Consider the following 21304-nt stretch of genomic DNA (forward strand, 5'->3'; position numbering starts at 1 on the left):
CTGTGATATTGTATTAATTTTATGTCAAAAATATAACTCTTTAATTATAAATATGAGTGAATTTGACCTATCTCACGAATAAATATCTTTGATACGATCTCATAAAAGACCAACATCTTATTATCTTATTAAATTAGAGACCCTCTAATTAACAAACTTTCAATTAATTGGTGAAATTTGATTTGAAATTACCATTATCTCCTAACTTAATTTTTAATAAAACCAAAAATATTGGGCAAAATAGTCATTTTATACGGTTTCCTCTTTTCTAGCCATTAAAAGTTTACTTTGTGTTCTTTGATATTATTTTATTTACAAAAATGACACTCACTTTATAATATATATATTTTTTGTGAATATTTGTTTAGGAAAACGTTATATTTTATTATTTTTTAATTTTACAATTTATTATTTATTTTTTTTGTTAAAAAAACGAAATGTACGAGCACGCAACGCGTGCAGCGAAATACTAGTTAATATAAATATAAATATGGATTGTCGATTCCCATGACTCATCATAGGACAAAAAAAACCCGAGAATAACGACAAGAAGCATGAGAAGAACAAATTAACTAGAATACAGTCTCACAAGAGCAAGCACATATCGTATTTGCATAGTTTCTTGGATTTTTCAATCTAGAAGAGTGTGGACTTTTCCAAAATATTCACATCCACCTACTTTCTATATTTCGATTCTTTTTATCCTTTATACTTTATTTATTTCAAAATAAACAAATTTTTTATTTCAAGAGAAAATCTTAACAAGTCAAATAATGCAATCAACACGTTTCAAAAAAAAAAAAAAAAAAGTCGTTGATAGCACAGGAGAGAAATAATTAAATAACCACCCAGTCTACATCCATGCAACTACTTATTTAATTTGGAATATCTTTTTAATGCATAGCCATTTTTTTCCAAATTAAAGATTCGTTTAGCTCCATCTAATTCGAGGAGTTAATTGATGCTAAAAGATCAAAATCTCGAGTTAATAATCACTTTGCTATTTGAGATTTATATAATAGTTTGACTTATCAGTACTCCCTTAAATGTGATTTCGTGTCATATTAAAGTTATGATTTAATAAAATGCAACGTAACTTGAGTATTTACACTTTGTTCATACGTATTTTCAGACGAATATATACATGTTCAAGATTTAAAAACAGATGAAATTAATAAAAACGTCGACACATCTCTAGTAATCTCGAAATTTCAGTGAGATGGTCATGAGACTCATGACATTGAATTAAAATAAATTGATCAAAAAAAAAAAAGAAATATAGAAAGTTATGGAGAATTGATGGAACACGTGATAGAAAACAATTGTTCGAGAGCAAATAACACAAGAGAAATGGTACATGAATACGTTGAATTACATATTGGATTACACACTACACATAAAAGTACAAAATTATCCTTCCACTTGATTTGAAAAAAATATTTCTAAATTACATTAAAAATATTTATGTAATTTTAAGTGTAACGCGTAACCCAACGTGTAATCTTCATGTACATGCAACGTCACCCATAACACAAACCCTGATGAGCACTAATTGCTAACGCGTCACAAACCCCCTATATATCACCTCGCTCGCTTTATTATTACGTGCCCAAAATAAAGTAATAAACAAAACAAATACAATGACGCAACCCCATGTCGCTCTGTTTCCATGTCCCGGAATGGGAAGTTTGATCCCATTCCTCCGCCTCGCCGCCACCCTCGCCGGTAGCGGCTGCACGGTCACCGTGATCACACTCCACCCCACCGTCTCGGCCGCGGAATCGAACCAGATCGCCAGTTTCTTTACCGCGAAACCCCACATCAACCGCGTCGAGTTCCAGCCTCTTTCTTTCGTGAAATCAAAGTTCCTCAACATAGATCCTTTCTTCATACAGGTGGAGGCCATCAGCAACTCGGTCCATCTCCTGGACCCGATCCTCGCCGCTCTGTCGCCGCCGCTCTCCGCCATAATATGCGACTTCCAAGTTTCCAGCAGCATGTGTCGCTTCGCTTCCCAAAGATCCATCTCCACGTACGTTCTGGCCACCACTTCCGCCATATTCTTCTCTCTTCTGGCTCTCATCCCCAGGCTACCGCTCGGCGATAAATCCCAAATAAACGGCCATATCGAGCTCCCCGGGTTAAGGTCGGTACCCACCTCCAGTATTGCACCTCAGCTGTTGGATTCCAACCATTTCATGTCAGCCCTTTTCGATTCAAACATCCCCAGTCTCAGTGAAGTGAAAGGCATATTGGCGAACACTTGTGCCGAGCTCGAATCAGACACGATCGAGGCTCTGAACAGCGGCAGAGTCATACCTGATTTAGCACCGGTTCTAGCAATCGGCCCTTTCGACTCTTTCGAGGCCGAAAAGTCACCTAATCTTCCATGGCTCGACGAACAAGCTCCCGGGTCAGTTCTCTTCGTAAGCTTCGGGAGCAGGATGGCGCTTCCCATAGACCAAATTCTTGAACTAAGCGATGGACTAGAGAAGAGCGGGTGCAAATTCTTGTGGGTGCTGAAAACGAACAAAGTGGACAAAGATGATAAAGAAGAGGTGCAAACGATACTGGGTGAATCTTTTCTTGAAAGAACAAAGGAACAAGGTTTGGTGGTGAAGGGATGGGTGAATCAAGATCAGATTCTAGCACATCCCGCCATCGGAGGATTCCTCAGCCACTGTGGATGGAACTCTGTCACAGAAGCTACGAGATTGGGCGTGCCTATACTAGCTTGGCCGCTGAATGGGGACCAGAAGCTTAACGCGGAAGTGGTCCAGAAGGCGGGCATCGGATTGTGGGCGGATTGGGGCTGGCGCGGGGAGATGTTGGTGGCCGGAGACGACATAGCGAGAAAAATCAGCGCGCTGATGACGAACGAGAAGATACGTGTCAAATCAAAGGAGGTGAAAGAAAAAGTTGCGCACGCGAGAGAGATTGGTGAGGGGGATTTTGATGTGCTGCTTCGAGGCCTCACTGCCGAATTTAAGCCGAAAAATAAAGATAAGGTTTGCTTGGGGTCTCCCGATTTAATTGATTCCTCCAAGTGATCAAAATTTATTTGTCTTTTTTTCTTCTTCGAGAGATTCGTGTCACTTCTTGTATTTCTATGAGTTAATTGCTAGGATTCAAGTTTCCATTTGTTATATTGCGTATTGCTAGTATTAATCAAGATTTGATTTGTTGAGGTGATTTGAGAAATTACTTCTTTTCTTTTTTGTGAATAAAAAAAGATTCTTTCTTCCGAAAGTGATTCCATGAACTCACAATTTGTTGAAGGTCTTCTTTCTTTCTCTATTTGTAAAAGTTTTATTGTATTTTCATATCTCGTCACTTCTTGTATTTCTCCAGTTTGCTATTATTGAAGATTCGATTTGTTACAAGTGAAGTTAATACGTACAATCTGTATATATAGTCTTGTAAAAATATTGTATTAGGTACTGTTTTGTTTTTGTTTTTTGTTTTTGTTTTTTTGTTTTTTGTGACGTGGGAACCCGCGGTCGCTATTTTTCGATGCGTTAGTACCATTTTGTTGATAATATTATTAGTCAATGTATAACTTGGAAGAAAAAAAAAAAAAGGCCCTTGATTCGCACATGGGCGCTGCCCATATGTTAGCATAGACTTTCCTCAATCAAATCATTCATAATTTATTTTAAATCAATTTAATCATTGAACTTAAATTACAATATATATTTTTTATAAATAATATTATTTATATTTTATTTATAGTTAAAATAATAATTTATCATTTTTATATAAAATTTAATTAATCAAATAAACTATAATTTATCAATCAAATACAATATTTATTTTAATTATTATTTTTATTACATTTTTAATACATTATATTATTTATCTATGTATTATTTATGATCATATCGTTAAAATCAAAACATAATCGTTTTTTTATCCAATACATTTATGATAAAAGTTTGAATAACTAATAAGCTTCATGCAAATTGATTTAATTGATTTGAATAACTAATAAGCTTCATGCAAATTGCAATTAATAAGGTTTTGGCCGTGTTCATTTTAATAATCAGTGGATTTTTAAGCATTAAAGTTTTTGAGGGTTTAAAGATCTACATTTTACTATCATGTAATCAGTAATAACGTACTAATTTTACATCAAGTGTTTTATTTGCACTGCATGAAGCAATAAATATAAATAATGTATGGTGTGTACCTATTTTGATCAAGAACTTACTAGGAACTAATACGTAAATAGAATATGATTAAAAATGAATCTAGAATATGATGTTTGACTTGATATTTTTTTATTGTGATTAATTTGATTTGATTTCCGGATATCGTCAACGTTGGAATCAAGTTTCCACTTGTTAAGTTGGATTTAATTGATTTGATTAATTACTAAGCTTCATGCAATTTAATTAGGTGTTTCATTATAATAATCAATGGCTTTTTCAGCATTAAATTTTTTGAGGGATTTGAGGATCTACATTTTTTTAATTATAAATGATTCAAATAAAAAATTAATCTTATAAAATTGATATATAAACCGTCATGCAAAAGTTTTTGTTATTTTAATATAATGTTTAATTTTGTCTTGCAAACACACACATATATATAGATATGATTAAAAATTTTGTATTGATTTTAATATATATTAAACATTCATATATACACATTCATATTTATATTGATTTTTTGAGTGATTTAAGGATCTAAATTTTAATATCATGTAATAACGTACTAATTTTACATCACATGTTTTACATTAATTGCATGAAAATGCGTAAATAGAATATGATTAAAAATCAATCTAGAATACGGCGTTTGACTTGATATTTTTTATTTAGATTGATTTGATTTGATTTCTGGATACCGACGAAGTCAGATTCAAGTTTCCATTTGTTAAGTTGGATTGATTTGATTATTAATAAGCTTCATGCAATGAATAAAGGTATTTCATTGTAATAATCAATGGCTTTTTAAGCGTTAAATTTTGGAGGGATTTGAGGATCACATTTTAGTATCGTGTTATAACGTACTGATTTTACATCACATGTTTTACACCGCATGAAAATAAATAGAACTAATGTGTGTTTATGTACTTATTTTTCAAGTGCTTACAGATAAATAATGTGTTTGGCTCTGTTTGGTTTGAGTGATAGGATATATAATACATAAAAAAGTAATATATTCTAATAAAAAATAAATAAAAAATGATAGTTAATATAGTATTTGATTTGATTGATATAGTTTATTTGATTTGATTGATTAAATTTTATATAAAAATAATAAATTATAATTTTGTTCTTTTAATAATAAATAAAATATATGAATAATATTATTTATAAGAGATAATATAATAATTTAAATCCAATGATTTGATTAATAAAAAATAAATAATTAATAATTTGATTAATGTAAAATAATAAAAACTAAATCTAGCTAGCATTTGATGTTTGACTTGATGTTTTTTATTTGGATTAATTTCATTCGATTTCCGAATACCGACAAAGTTGGGTCTGTTGGTCTTCCAATTTTAATAATCTCCATGTTTACAGTACAAAACAACAGTATTTATATTATGAAATAATATTTTTGATATAAAAATTATATTTTTTTTAATCATCGTATAAAAATTTGATCACTAAATCATTATAGTCAAAACAATATAGCCCACATTTCTAAAAAAAATATAACAAGTACTTCATTGTTAGCACATGAGAGAAATAAATACGAGGACCAAATAATCAATTCAAAATAAATGCATGCAACTGCTTATTAATTTAAAGCAATAGTTTATTCTAACACCTTTTCCTTGTGCATCATAAATTATAGATTCACTAAATTTTCTATGATTGCGTGTAAAAATTTTAGGAGACGTGACGCATAGAGAAGGACAAAATTTTTGTATTGTTTTTAAATATTTATTTATTATTATTATTTTTTTGACAGGTATTATTATTACTGTTATTATTTTTGTGACAGGTATTATCAGGGGCTCCACTTATGGACAAGGGGGTAGCTGCCCCCTTGATTTTTTTTAAAATATAAATTAGTAATATATTTATAGTTTAAAAATTGTAATTTATGAAAATAAATTAAGAATCAAACACGGAAATATGAAAGAGTGTCAAAAAATTTAAATTAATCTTCATCTTTTAATGTGTGGAGAGTGACCCAAAAATTTGTGGCTCATAATCTGTAAAAAAATTGTAGCTCAATCAATATGTTTTTAAATCTAAACACAAATGAGTTTTAAGTTTTTAAACCTAAAATTAAATTTTTGAAGCAAGAATTGTTAGCTAACAAGCTTATGAGTTTGACTTTTAATTTACGAGTCGCAATAACTGTAGTGATGAAAAAATTTTTTGTTGGAAAGATTATTACGAATATTAATTAATTATACTGAAGATATATATATATATATTAGTTTGTCAAGTGAAGTTATTATTAATTATTTTGAAAAAATGTCAAGTTGTAGGGGTAAATTGTAAGTAAAATTTGAAATCTAAAAATATTATTTAAATGAGAGTACTGTATTTAACTTTTGTTATATGATTATTATATATATGTATATATGATCTTTTATTATGTTTGACTGCCCTTCTCTTGATAAAATTTCTAAATCCGCCCCTGGGTATTATTATTATTATTATTATTATTATTATTATTATTAGTATTATATGGGGCATCAACCTTCTAGCTTGTATCCAGGGCATCAACCTTCTAGATGAGGCCAGCACCTTCACTTGGAGACCTGCATGTTGCAGGTGTCCATGTACCAATTTTTTTTTAAAATTAATTATGTAATTAATAAATGTTTTTATAAAATCATTATTTATTTATTATTAATATGATACTTTTGTTTATCAGAAAGGCAAAGTTTTAATTTTAGTTTTCGAATTTTATGACCAGCTAAAAAAATATTAGGAAGACAAAAATTAAAAAAAAAATTAACGGTTAAAAAAATTAAAATGATTAAATAAATTTGTTTGTGATCAATTATATTTATATATAGAAATATTGGTTAACTTAAATAAACATATTTTGATTACATTTATTTTATACTACATTTTTAAATATAAATTTTATTTTAAATTATAAATTTGATTAACGCAATTGCTGGTTTTATTTTAATTCGTTTATATTTTTAGAAGTCCTTTAATTCTATGGACATAATTGAAGCATTGTATTGATAAACACAAGTAAATAAATTGCGAAGGTCATCAAAAAATAAACAAAATGGCGCCACCCTATGTAGCTCTGTTTCCTGTTATTGGATGGACAGTTCGATCCCATTACTCCGCTGAGCAGCCACCGTCGCGGCTCGTGGTTGCAAGGTCATTGTGTCAGATCGGTAATAAAGTGAGTTTCATGATTTGGTCGATTCAGAATCAAGACTTTAAGGAGGTTTTAATTTTTTTTTATTTTAAAAATATAGTATTACTTCAAATATATGTAGAACAATATTTATTTAATAAAAAAAACTCAAATTAATTTGTCAGATTAATCTATTGACATACAACTTTCATCAAATATTTGAAACAAAACAAAAATATCGATTGTGCGTTATGTTTCATTCTAGATTTTGGTTTCAGATCTGTCTCTTGCGTTTTAGACAAGAGATCATAACTGCAAAATATACGATTTCACGGATCAATTTTATTAGACGATATTTTAGTTGATTCATCTATTAAAAAATTATTTTTATATCAAAATTATTATTTTTTAATCGGAAGTGTGAACAAGGTTAAACTCGTTTTACAGATAAAAGATTCGTGAGACCGTATCACAAAAGTCAAGCCAAAAATTTCTCTCCAACCGTTTTCATAAATTCAATACCATAATTAGGGAAGACAATGCAAAATTGGTGTCTTCCGTGTAAATGTTGGAATGCCATAATTAGGAAAAGAAAATGCAAAATTGGTGTCTTCTTGGGTAAACGTTGGAGACGTGTTTACGTAAGATTTTTTTGCTTTGACCGACATAGTGTTTATAAATTGTAATTATTAAAGAAACAATAATAATGCTAACTTTCTCTGTCATTCCATTTTTTTTTTCATGATTCCAAATGAATCGAAAGACAAGTCATTTTTCGCTTCCTTTCTTGAATATATATTATTAGAATATTATCCAACGTCGGTAGAATACAATTCCTGGGAACCATTAATATAGACAAGAACAACCTTCACCTTTTGAGCTAGCTTTTGAGGTGAGTTAGGTCCAAGTCTCATTTCTAGCATAGTATCAGAGCTCAGACCCTCCGTGTGTGTTGGACCACCCATAATTGGGCTGTCTATAATTAGGCCACCCGTTAATATCTCCATGCTCCAAATGTTTATTCCTGGACGTGTGAGGAGTGTGTTAAAAACATTTGTGAGTGTGAGAGAGTGCAAAGAGGAGATAATTCCGATACCCTCCGGCCAAAAATGGAAAGAGTAGCACGACACGTGAACAAATCACATGGCAATCCTTGAGCAACTCATTCACCCTCATCTTCATATTTCTTGGAAGAGGGAATAATGGTAATTCTTTAAAGGGTTGACCCCGAAGGGAACCCCATTCCACATGAGTTAGAGGCCCATTGGCTCAGGCGAGGGTTAAATCGAGGGATGTGCACGAGTAGGCAGAGACCTGAGGGAGGGAACAACATGGTCCAACCTTCAGAGCATACCCCCAAATATTTCAATGAGGAATATGCTCCACACGAGGATCGAACCCGCAACGCTGGAGAATTTCTTCCCACGTCACCTCAGGCCTTACCAACTCGCCTATGCCCCTGTGGGCGAGAATAATGGTAATTGGTATAAACAATAGTGGTACCCGTGCTAAAAAGAGGCCAAAAAGGTCCTCCGACTCCGGCCCATTTTCTCGGGTCTAATAATTTAGGGAAAAAGAAACTCTATCATATGGTAGTGTGAATTATTGCTTAATTTAATTCTTGAGATTTTTCTAATATTTTGGGAAAATTGCAAGTTTAGTACAGTAAGTTGGTCTGGTTTTGACTTTAGTCCTATAACTTTTCAAAGTTTGATTTTAGTTCAATATTTGGATTTTTGTTTGGGTTTTGGTCATTTTTACATCGAAAATCACTAAATCAGTCGAAGATTACTTATTTGACATTGATACTCTCATATATGACTCATTTGACAAGAATTAACCATATGTTATATTAAAATCTATCACGCAAAAATAAAAGAGAAAAAAAAAAACGACTCCCAATATTTACAAATCTGAAAAAAAAAAACCTTGTCGTTTTGTTTATATTTTATTTGGTATTTTTTAAATATGTGTAATATAAACTTAATTCTAATCACACGAGTCTTATAGGAGAACATCGAAACCAAACAAGTAATATTCGATTGATTTAGCTAGTGACTTTCGATGAAAAAAGAACCAAAACCAAAATAAAAATCCAAGTTATTAGACTAAACCAAGCTTTGAAAAATTATATGACTAAAACCAAAATCAGATCAACTGACAATACTAAAAATGCAATTTTCCACGATATTTTTATTAAATTTTTCATTGAATAGTTTGTTGAATTCTTAGGTTACAAATGCTTCCTAAGTGTGCATCTCCAGATAAAAATAAAAAAGGGGGAAAAACAGATTGAAGAAATAATTGGAAATCAAGACGCTTTAGCCTTTAAGTCTCTAACCACAATAATAGCAACACCAGTGGGAGCTCTAAAAGCTCCTATTGGCTTAGTTGGCCACCATGAAAGGTTCTCCGCAATAATTCGAAATCAAGTTTATAACCATCATGTTCGATCCGATTTGATCGAGCACATATAAGCATACCACGATATCGATCCGTGAAATAATTTATGAATTAATGTAGAAGAATTTAATGGTGCAATCTTAAAAGGAAACATGACATATATAAATTAGACGTATTTTAGTTTGTTTTCAATATGACTATAAATTATATGTTTTATTTCCATCGAAGCATTATGTAATTGAAATTTTAATAATTAATGTTGTTGATCACATCGCATTCCATGATGAAATTAAACGTTTGTGTTTCTTCTATTTGAATCTATGAATTTCAATAATAAAAGTTTTAAAAAATTATATTAATTATTTTTTTGAAATATAAGTAATGAATATTAAAAATACATCATATATAAATTACGTGTATATATATATAAAGTATAATTTCACAGAAAGACAATTTTTTTTTTAAGAACAGGAAGACAATTAAGATAGTGTTTAAGAGAGTTTTTAGCAAAAAATTTTCAGCTTTTCTTTCACAAAATTTTGATAGTTTTTGGAAGATTTTTTAAAATCACTTCTCAGTTTCAAAATTTTGTTAAACAAAATCTGAAAAGTTCATCTTAAAAATTCTTCCAAACACTACCTTTGAAAATTTGCAAAATAATAGCTGAAAAATACTTTCTAAAAATTCTTTCAAAAAGATCACTTAAATACTAGTTTAGAACTTTGAATTGATCGGTCCGTAAATATTTGTTTGTGATTTTTTTTAATGTGGAAAATTGAATAACTTTTTTTCTGTTGTTTGACGTGACAAGCGAAGGTCACCGAAAAGATGTGGTTAGGCTTTTTTTTCCCTTTTTCTTTTTTTTTTTTTCAACGGTGGATTTCCTGATAAAGAGTCCTTTTTTAGGGGTCCTTCGATAATATCTTATTAGGATACTCATGAGCAACTCGCGAGTAGCTCGGTCAAAACTCGACTCGAGCTCGAGTAGCTCGAGCATACAATCGAACTCAAGTTGAGTTTTGAAACTATGTGATCGAGTAGCTCGCGAGCTATTCGATAAGCCATATATATATATATATATATATATATATATATATATAAATAATATAAATATAATATATATAGATTAATTTATTTATAATATTTAATTAATTTTATTTATTATATTTATATATATATTTATTTTATAATATATATAATATAATATTTTATTTATTTATTTATTTTTAATTTATATATATATATATATAATATAAAATCTCGAGCTCGAGTACTCGAACTACAACCGAGCTCGAGCTCATATTTTACAACTCGATCGAGCTCGAGCTCGAGCTCGAGTAGTAAAAATGAGCTCGAGCTCGAGTAGAGCTCGGTTCGATAACACCCCTACCCCACTGTAGTTATGTGACCTTAAATTGGTCACACACACAAATTATGTGGGACCCACATTAATCATGTGGGTTCAACATGATTTTTGCCCAATCATGGCTTGACACCCTACGGAGGATAGTACCCCTCTTTAAGATCGAATTATCTCTTAAACCCATATGATTGATATGAGTTCCACATAATTTATGTGTGGCCAATTTATGGCTACACAAATACGGTGTGGTAATATCCCACTATAGTATCGAAGGACCCCTTTTTTAGACACCGACCAAACCTGTCTGAAGCATTGCAAATCAAATAATTCAGTCCACATGTCCTATAAAGTTGTCTTAATCGTTATAAATTCATGTCTGATTTTACACACACAAGAAAAATTTCGATTCATAAAAAAATAAAAATAAAAATAAAAAATCGTAAACAAATGAAATAATTCGGCCCCCGTCTTCTAGAAGAGTATGGTCACTGGGCACATGCGATAATTAAACGTGGACCAAGTAATCAATTCATATTAGTGTTCCGATGTATACGTTACGTGCTTGTACAGTCTTTTCTAATTGTTTTAAGATGTATATTAAAATAGAGGTAATTTCATAATTATCAAATTAAAATAATGAGAGATCAAACAACAATTAAAATTATCTGGATCAAATGATAAATATCAAAACAAATAGCGATGATTGTGCAATTAAAATAAAATCCTTAGGGTGTGATTGGTAGAAATGAATGAGGTAGGAATGAAATGAACTTTCTCATCTCATTCCCTACAATCATGCTTGGTTTGATTTTGGAATGTGGATGTTTATTCCCATTGAAATGACAATTCCCATAGTCATGGGAATAGTCATTCCATACATTTTGGATTGTAATGATCATTTTTATTCCTATTTTTTCTCCATTTATGAACTATTTTCCTTATTTAGCTTAATAAAATATTCCTAAAATAATAATCATAAAAATAAAATGTTATCGAATTAGGACACTATCACTTATAAATATAAAATTATGACAATTGAATGATTATGAAAATATTAATAACCAAATAAATAAAATTAACAATATCACGTATATTATAAAAATGTATAATATATTAAAATAATTGTTAAATAATAACTATAATAATATTTATTAAAAGACACTTATTTTAATAAATAAAATACTAATAATAATAATTACTAAATTAAGATTAATATTTATGTTAGTTTTAATATAAAGATAATTTTATAATGATTAATGGACTATTAACAGTTATAATTTTTTTATTGTTTTTAAATAATAATTATAATAATTATTTTTTAATCGATAATAAATATTTTTGAGTAGATACTATTTTGAATTTTAGTGAAAAATGACTTTATAATTAAAAATAATTCTATTCCAATCCTGTTTTATTTTTTCGATATCAATCATTTGAATGGAATAAAATTTTCATTCTATTTCTGTTCTTATTCCATTTCAAAGTTGATTATATTCCAACTCTATTTCATTCAAGTATACCAGTCATGCCCTTACAATCTATACCAACCTACCATTTTGTCTTTATTCATCCCATGTTAATCAATTCAACCACTTGTTATTCATGAAGCAATAACATCCACAATTCATTGATCAGATATCCGATTCCTCGTATAAACATTTTCTTGGATTAGTTGGTTATACAGGTTTTATCATGGCGATTTATCTGACTAGTGTGATTTGCAGACTACTACATTAGTCTGATGTTTAGTCAGTGCGGACCGAAAAATAACGACTGCGGGTTCCTACATCCTAAAAATAATAATAAAATTAAAACATAGCCACAATGTGCCAAGTTTGTTCAAGTTGGTAGAGTAGATAAGTACTTGACCAATGATCAGGTGTTCGATTCTCTCTAACAATATTTTTTTGGACTAGCATGTTGTACAGGGTTTTTCCAGTGCGGTTTACCTGACATTATGATTTGCAGACTATTACATTAGTTTGAAGGTTTACACAGTACGCATCGAAAGATATCAACCGTAGATTCTCCCCTCATAAAATAACAACAACAACAATAATAATAATAGCGTATTAGCATACCCACACTGATTAAAACTTTCATATATATGAATATATTAGTTGGAAAGGAAAAAAGAGAATGCCAACCTTATATGTACTTTTTATGCAATGATCCAAAGTATACCGTAGCTTTTTTCCCTATTGGAACAAGTGGGGTTAAATCGGAGATTTTTGAGAGAAACAACGTGTTTAATCTTTTTTCTTTTTTCAAAAAAATAATGTTCCATCGTGCGTTTATATACTTTCATGAGTATGATATAATATAGATGAATAATGTATAAAGGTTGTGTTTATTGTCGAAATATGATTTGTGTAAAGATAGTTACTTTGGCGAATATTAAAACTTGGATACGACATCTACGATTGAATTAAAAATCTGCACCAAATCCTTAATTTTTCAATATTTTAAAATTCAATCAAGTGTTTATCTATATTTTAAAATTTTAAAATAGTTCATTACTCTTAATAAAATGGTAGACAAATATTTCAACAGTTTAATCATGCATTGCGTACGTGCAAAAGGAAAATAATAAATAATAATTTGTTTAGTTTAATTGATTAAGATTGCGATTAAAATTTTGATTAATTATTAAATCACAATTTTCCCTTTTAGTATGATTGAAGAGAATTGAAGGAAGGGTATATTAAGAGTTTTTCATTTTCCTTCCATTATATAGAATATATTGTTATACGTACTGGAGTTAAAGACCAAACATCATATACAAATTTTTTTATTAACGAGTTCTTGAATGTAACAAAAATTTATTTTTACAAGCACCAGATTAATTGAGATTAATATCCTTGTCTCGTGTTTAATAAGCTCAAGTAGACGTAGCAAAAGATAAATAATATATTGTTTGATATTTTTGAACTTGAATAATCATTGTGATTATTATTTTATTATATTATGAATCAATCATGATTGTCAAAAATATGATTGTAAAATATCATTTATATTATACTTATCATATGCTCATCATCATGTGCATTAAAAACAATGTATAATAAAACCCACTGGTATTATCACGGATTGATTTATTCTATCATTTTTCGTTGTACATAATAAATAAATGGGGAAAATCTTTTTATTGACTTGTTCATTTTGGATTTTGATTCACTAAGTTTTTAGTGTTTGGTTTTAGTATATTAAATTTAATTTTTTATTATTTTTGTTAAATTGCTGACGTGACATCAAAAAAACGCTAATATTGCATAGCAAACCGATGAAATGTTATTGGAAAATACTATTTGTCAAACTGCTACGTCTAAAATGATAAGTTAATGGGAAAAAAACAATTCTCCTAAATAAATTATAGATTTACAAAATTTTCTATGCTTGATGCATGTATTAGCTAGCAGAAGTGACTTAGAATAAGACAAGATTTTTGTATTTTAAAAATTTAATTATTTATTATATTATTATTTATTGAGATGCAATAAAGAGTTGTATCATTACCACCAATTATAATTTTGATATAACGAAAATCACTTTGTCTTACAATTGGCAGCAACTACATCTTTTGTATCGTCGTCGTAATATGGGGCATCGAGTATTTGCCAATTTGGTTGCACTGTCTCGATATAACACAAAGTGATTGGTAAGTAACACTTTCGAACCGAACTCCGCCCGTCGAATAAGACCATATCTCCAATTTCTTCCCATTGAATCTGCACATTAAAAACTACAGGCACATAAGCCAACTTAAGAGGCTTTTAAATTATACTTGTGTTAGTTGATAGTAATTAAGTCGGAGACTTTAGTTTCGTCCATCGACGGATTTTCGAGTTGTTGTTAGTCCCAAAAGTACATAATCCGACTTAAGTTTCGCCGATCGACGGATTCTCGAGTTGTTGTTTGTCCCAAAAGTACATAACAACTAAACTCACCATGGTTGAAATCACACACGTTAGGATTTCAACATTTTATAAAAGTGAAAATCGTTTCTGGCCATAATAACCAAGAACTTCGATCGTTTGCCCCAATCGTAAAGGGAAGGGTCCATATTCGTCCACATCTTTTCCCATTATTATAATATCCACAAAAAAATGTTGACCTCACAAAAAAAAATAAAAAATCAAAGGTCAAATTTCCCCAAAAGTGGTTCAAAATACCACGTCACATGGACAATCATTGCAGATCAAATAATTCAGTTCACAGTCCTACAAAGATTTTATATCTAAATCCTTATGATTTCACGTTTTATTTGACCAACACAGAAGTTCAAACAGTAACAAAACAAATAATTCAACCCACATGTTCTAGAACAAATACGGTCGCTGTGACCCAAATCAATTCATAACAAATGCAAATCTGAAGCAATAATGTATTCACACCGACAGAAACTTTCGTATATACGGAAATGGAAATATATATTTTTAGACTTTATAGAAATATATAATGTATTCACACCGTTCTGTTTACCATATTACTAATATATGTATAACTCATCTCATCTCACGTTCTTCTCATCATATTATTTATCTATATATTAACAAATTATTTTATATCAATCAAATCATTAATTATTTATCTCACATCAATCAAATCATTGAATTCAAATTACTATATTATCCCTTATAAATAATATAATTTTTATTTTATTTATTGTTAAATAGACAAAATAATCATTTAATATTTTTATATAAAATTTAATCAATCAAATCAAATAAATCATAATCTATCAATCAAATCCAATACTATTTTAACTATCATTTTTTATTTATTTTTAATTACATTATACTACTTATCTATATATTACTTATACCATATCTCAAACCAAACATTTAACTCAACTCTTTCGGTCCTTGGACTTTAAATAAGGACTGAAAAACGGTTTGGTTCTAGAAGCTTGGAGATCAAAAACATTTATAGCTTTTGCTTCTAATGATATTTTAAAATAAAAACAACATCACACTTCAATATTTATCTATACGTAGAAATCCATTTTGTTTAATAAAAAAAAAAATAAAACACTTAAAAATTTGAACCTATAAAACATCTTTCTTAAAAAATAATAAATTATGTATCAAAACTGGTTCAAATTATTTTTTATTTATTTATTTATTTATCATATTTAGGAACAGAAAGTGAAAAGGAATTAAAACATTTTATAGTAAATATAAAGAAGAAAATTAAAATAATAGCATATCTACAACATAAGTATATACTATTGTATTTTTATTTTAAAATATTTGAACAGAAATTATTTTTTATAAAAATAAATAATTAACACAAAGAAAGCTTAGATAGAAATATCGAAATTGATTAAAGTTTTTTTAAAAAAATTTATTATATAAATAATTTTTAAATAAAGAAATTAAAATGATGGATTATTTTTTATCAAATTTTTTTAAAATTATAAGTTTAATTTTTTTAGGTTACTAATTAAGCTTTTTTATAAATATATAAATATAATATTATTTAATATTCAGAATGTCAAATAACAGAACTAAAACTTTCAAACATATGGAAATTACGATGTTATCATTTAATTATATTTAATTCAAGTAAGAAACATTATTTTATAAATAAAATATTGGTTATTATTTGTATTTATTTTTTATATTCAATTACAAAACATTTTAAAAAATAAAATAAAAATGAAGTTTTAGTTTTTTTTTCAGTGTATTTTATTTTATTTTTAAAAATTTATCATCAAAAATTTATTTCATATTTATTTACTTGATTGATGTTTTTATTTATTTTTTATGGTTATTGTTCACATGGATTTATTGTTTTTAATCTACCAATTAATTTCATTTTTTTGTTTTAATCTTGACTCGAAAGGGAATATATCGAAAATAGCTTCAAAAATATTGATCATGATAGAATTTCGTCGTTACCATGAATAATTCGTGCTTGATTAAATCAAATAAGTAACAATAATTGATGTTTAGTACCGTTATATATCCCTAATCGTTTTCTTGAAATTTGAGTTTGTCGTGAGTTCATTATACTATTTAATGTAATAACAATTTCTGCCCTAGATTAAGTTGGTTTATTTTAATTAGGTGAGTAATTCATAAAAAAAAATCACTTCTTTGGTTTAGTGTAGATTAAATTAAATAATTTATATCTTAGTAATTAGACAATAGTCCATGTGAGATCGACTTAAACTCAATCCAAATATAAATTAGTCCCTACAAAGATATTTAACCACCAAAATTGTTGCGCGGTTACTTGTATGCAATTTGAAAAGGAGACAGAAAATGGAAACCTCACATGTATTCTTTTTTGTATTGATCTGTAATATATTGTAGTTTTTCATATATTGTAGTTATTTTTTTTTTAGAGAGTCATATATTGTAGTTTTTCTCTCTCGAGGTGGGATGGAAATAGATCGAAATATCAGAGAAAAGAATCTTGATTTTTTTCTAACTTTTTTTTTTAAAATGACATAACATGCCTATATTTTTTAAAGATGACTCATCACGTTGATGCATCATCCAACTCACGACCAATTTATTATTTTATTACATTTTCCTTTTGCACAATGAATAAATTATAGATTTACTATTTTTCTATGCTTGGCGTGTAAAATGACCAGCAAACGTGACGTAGAATAGGACAAGCTGTTTGTATTTTTTTATTTTAATAAAAACTGAATAAAATATTTATTGAATTATTTTATTATTAATTTATTATACAAGGGGGGCATGGGGAATCTTCCATTCGGTTCACTATGTTTGGATAATAGGCCAAAAAAAAAAAAAAAAAAAATTAACGCAAAAATGGCGCAGCCCCATGTAGCTCTGTTTCCCTGTACTGGCATGGGCAGCTTGATCCCATTCCTTCGCCTCGCCGCCAACCTCGCCGCTCGCGGCTGCAACGTCACCGTAATCACCCTCCACCCCACCGTCTCCGCCGCGGAATCCGACCAGATCTCCAACTTCTTCTCATTGCATCCGCACATCAAACGCCTCCAGTTCCAGCCGCTCTCTCCCGAGAATTCCAAGTTCCTCATCGGAGACCCTTTTTTCTTGCAGGTTCAAGCCATCAGCAACTCAGTTCATCTCCTGGATCCGATCCTCGCCGCTTTATCACCGCCGCTCTCTGCTATCATTTCCGATCTCCAGGTTGCGGGCAGCATGTGTCGCTTTGCTTCCCAGAAATCCATCTCTGCTTACGTTCTGGCCACTACTTCCGCAATGTATTTCTCTCTCATGGCTATCTTTCCCAAGCTAACCCTCCAAAAGGGTGGCGGAAAATTTCAAGCAAACACCCATCTTGAGCTGCCCGGTTTAGGAGCAGTACCCGTCTCGAGTATTCCGGTTCCAATGCTTAATTCAAACACTTTCTTGTCAGAACTTTTAGATGCAAATATTCCTTGTCTCAGTAAAGTGAAAGCCATATTGATCAACTCGTGTGCCGACCTCGAATCAGAAACAATCGAGGCATTAAACAGTGGGAGAGCGATCCCTGATTTAGCACCAGTTCTTGCAATCGGCCCTTTACAATCTTTCGAGGACGATAAGGCACCTAATCTTCCTTGGCTCGACGAACAAGCTCCCGAATCAGTGCTCTTCGTTAGCTTCGGGAGCAGAACAGCGCTCCCCATAGGCCAGATTCTTGAACTACGCGATGGACTGGAGAAGAGCGGGTGCAAATTCTTGTGGGTGCTGAAAACGAACAGAGTGGACAAAGATGATAAAGAAGATGTAGAAACGATACTGGGTGAATCTTTTCTTGAAAGAACCAAGGAACAAGGTTTGGTGGTGAAGGGATGGGTGAATCAAGATCAGATTCTAGCACATCCCGCCATCGGAGGATTCCTCAGCCACTGCGGATGGAACTCTGTCACAGAAGCTGCGAGATTGGGTGTGCCTATTCTAGCTTGGCCTCTATTTGGGGACCAAAAGCTTAACGCGAAGGTGGTGGAAAAGGCAGGCATTGGCCTGTGGGCGGATTGGGGTTGGTGCGGGGATGTGTTGGTGGCCGGAGACGACATAGCGAAGAAGATCAGCGAGCTGACAACGAACGAGAAAATACGTGTCAGAGCTAAAGAGGTTAAAGAAAAAATTGGGCAGGCAAGAGAAAGTGGTGGGGATTTGGATGTGCTGCTTGGCGGCCTAATCGACCAACTTAAGCCAACAGAGAAATGAGGGTTGTTTTCCGTGTCCCTATTAAATAAGTTGAACCGGTCAAATTTATTTCTCCGGTTAATTGCTAGGATTCATCCCATTCAAGACTTTGGTAGTGTTTTGGAATGACTCTATTGTAATGATTATGAAGATTATATGCTCGTCTCGAACTATTTAAATCTAATCTCACACTGTCTCATCTTATATGTCCAGTTAACGGGATTATTCTATGCTATATTTGAAGTACTTCTCTTTCTATGATGTGGTCAAATATCAACTATTGGATCATTAAGACATGTGTCAATTATTCTATGCTATATTTGAAGTACTTCAAATATAGCATAGAATAATCCCGTTAACTGGACATATAAGATGAGACAGTGTGAGATTAGATTTTCATTCTATGATGTGGTCAAATATCAACCATTGGATCATTAAGACATGTGTCAATTATTCTATGCTATATCTGGAGTACTTCTCCCCCTATGATGTGGTCAAATATCAATCATTGGATCATTAAGACATATGTCAATTTTCATAAAAATATATGAGTCTCACGTGATCTAATGGTATTGAAATATGGTGAGAGACATTTCCGGTGTAGCATAGACTAACTCCAGTTAACAATATTATTAGTATATATATATATATATATATATATATATATATATATATATTGAGCAACTACATGATCATCGTTTGAGGTGATATTCATTTATTAAATGTACAAACATGACACGTTAACCGATTTCATGTAGTTGCTAACTTTCCCATGATATCAATCTCTATATTTATGTGCAGTTTATCGAGAGTGATGAGTTTTAAACATTGATCAAAAGTTGTCTGGGCCGAAATTATATTGTCACGTGTGTGACACACATGTTGGGCTTAGACACATGATATGTTTATGTACATTACCCAAACAACCGTGGAAGTTTTCTCATCGAGTGTCTTCGCATTCCAAATGCAGAGTGATTTTTGTAAAACGAAAATATTAATTATGATAAGAGTTTAATTAAGAAATAAAATTAATCATGTTAACGTATATTGAGAATCACACATTGAATTACACATTTCACATAAAATTATTGAACTATCCTAATTCCTAAATGTAGTTTTGAAAGAAATTTTTTTTTCAAGACAAAGTGAAAGGTAATTTTGTAATTTCAAAGCGAATTAATGTGTAACCAACATATAATTCAATGTGTACAAGTAGCATTTCATATTTCTTATTCCTATCAAACATTCTGATCGTGTTTTTTTAAAAAAAAAAATCAAAATTTAAATATAACAGTATGAATTAAATATAATATAATCTATTAATTATTTACACATAAACAAGACATCTATCTAAAATTTCTTAATTCATATAGTTTAATAACTTGACATAAAAGTAAAATTGGTCTTTAAGTTTCCAATGAGACGTACGAGTTGGTAAAATTTGTGAGGAATTTTGTTATATTTTTAATTTTTATTTGTGTAACAATGAATTTTTTAAGGGTGAATTGCCATAAAATACCTAAATCAAATGTTGAGTTATTCCTCAGTCACTCTGTCAGCATTTTTATGTTCATGCTCCCTGACACAATTATTTATGTCTTTGAGCTCCCTAAAGCAGACCAAATACCATAATACCCTCTTTTATTTTTCTAATCCCCAAAATACCCCTTTTATGAGTTTCTTTTTCTTCCGACTTGCTCTATTTACGAGAAAAAAGAGGTTGGTGCATGATGATGATAAATAAATTGAGAAATTCTTGTAGACTACAATCATTATACATTTTAACCCATTTAATTTAAGGTTGTTTTTCTGTTCTTTCTTTCACACGGTAGATTTAAGGTTTTTTGTTTTTTTTCTTTCTTTCACACAGTAGAAAACATTTGGTTTAATTTTTTTTATGAAATATAATTTTTTTTGTCAAATTTTTTTATTATTTAATAATATCTATAACATATTCATAATTATGATCCAGTTACACCCAATTTGTTATTATTTGTTTGTTGTAGTAGAATGAAAACATGAAATACTTAAATGAGTAGACTAGAAGTATAAAAATTTATTTTCTACTCGATTTAAGCAATTGGAGGTCAAAAATTTTCAT

At 30.1% G+C, this 21304-nt stretch overlaps 2 protein-coding genes across 2 annotated transcripts; both read left to right on the plus strand.

Moving 5' to 3' along the window:
• The first annotated feature begins 1592 nt into the window (after positions 1-1592).
• On the plus strand, positions 1593-3249 carry LOC140881224 (UDP-glycosyltransferase 708G1-like). Its single transcript, XM_073286361.1, has one exon. It carries the CDS (start codon positions 1641-1643, stop codon positions 3048-3050), a length of 1410 nt encoding a protein of 469 aa, XP_073142462.1. The 5' UTR covers positions 1593-1640; the 3' UTR covers positions 3051-3249.
• A 14515-nt stretch (positions 3250-17764) lies between these two features.
• LOC140883829 (UDP-glycosyltransferase 708G1-like) lies at positions 17765-19413 on the plus strand. The gene has a single exon (XM_073290423.1). It carries the CDS (start codon positions 17779-17781, stop codon positions 19222-19224), a length of 1446 nt encoding a protein of 481 aa, XP_073146524.1. The 5' UTR covers positions 17765-17778; the 3' UTR covers positions 19225-19413.
• Positions 19414-21304: the final 1891 nt, after the last annotated feature.

The sequence above is a fragment of the Henckelia pumila genome, chromosome 2, assembly GCF_033568475.1.
Source record: "Henckelia pumila isolate YLH828 chromosome 2, ASM3356847v2, whole genome shotgun sequence".
NCBI lineage: Eukaryota > Viridiplantae > Streptophyta > Magnoliopsida > Lamiales > Gesneriaceae > Henckelia > Henckelia pumila.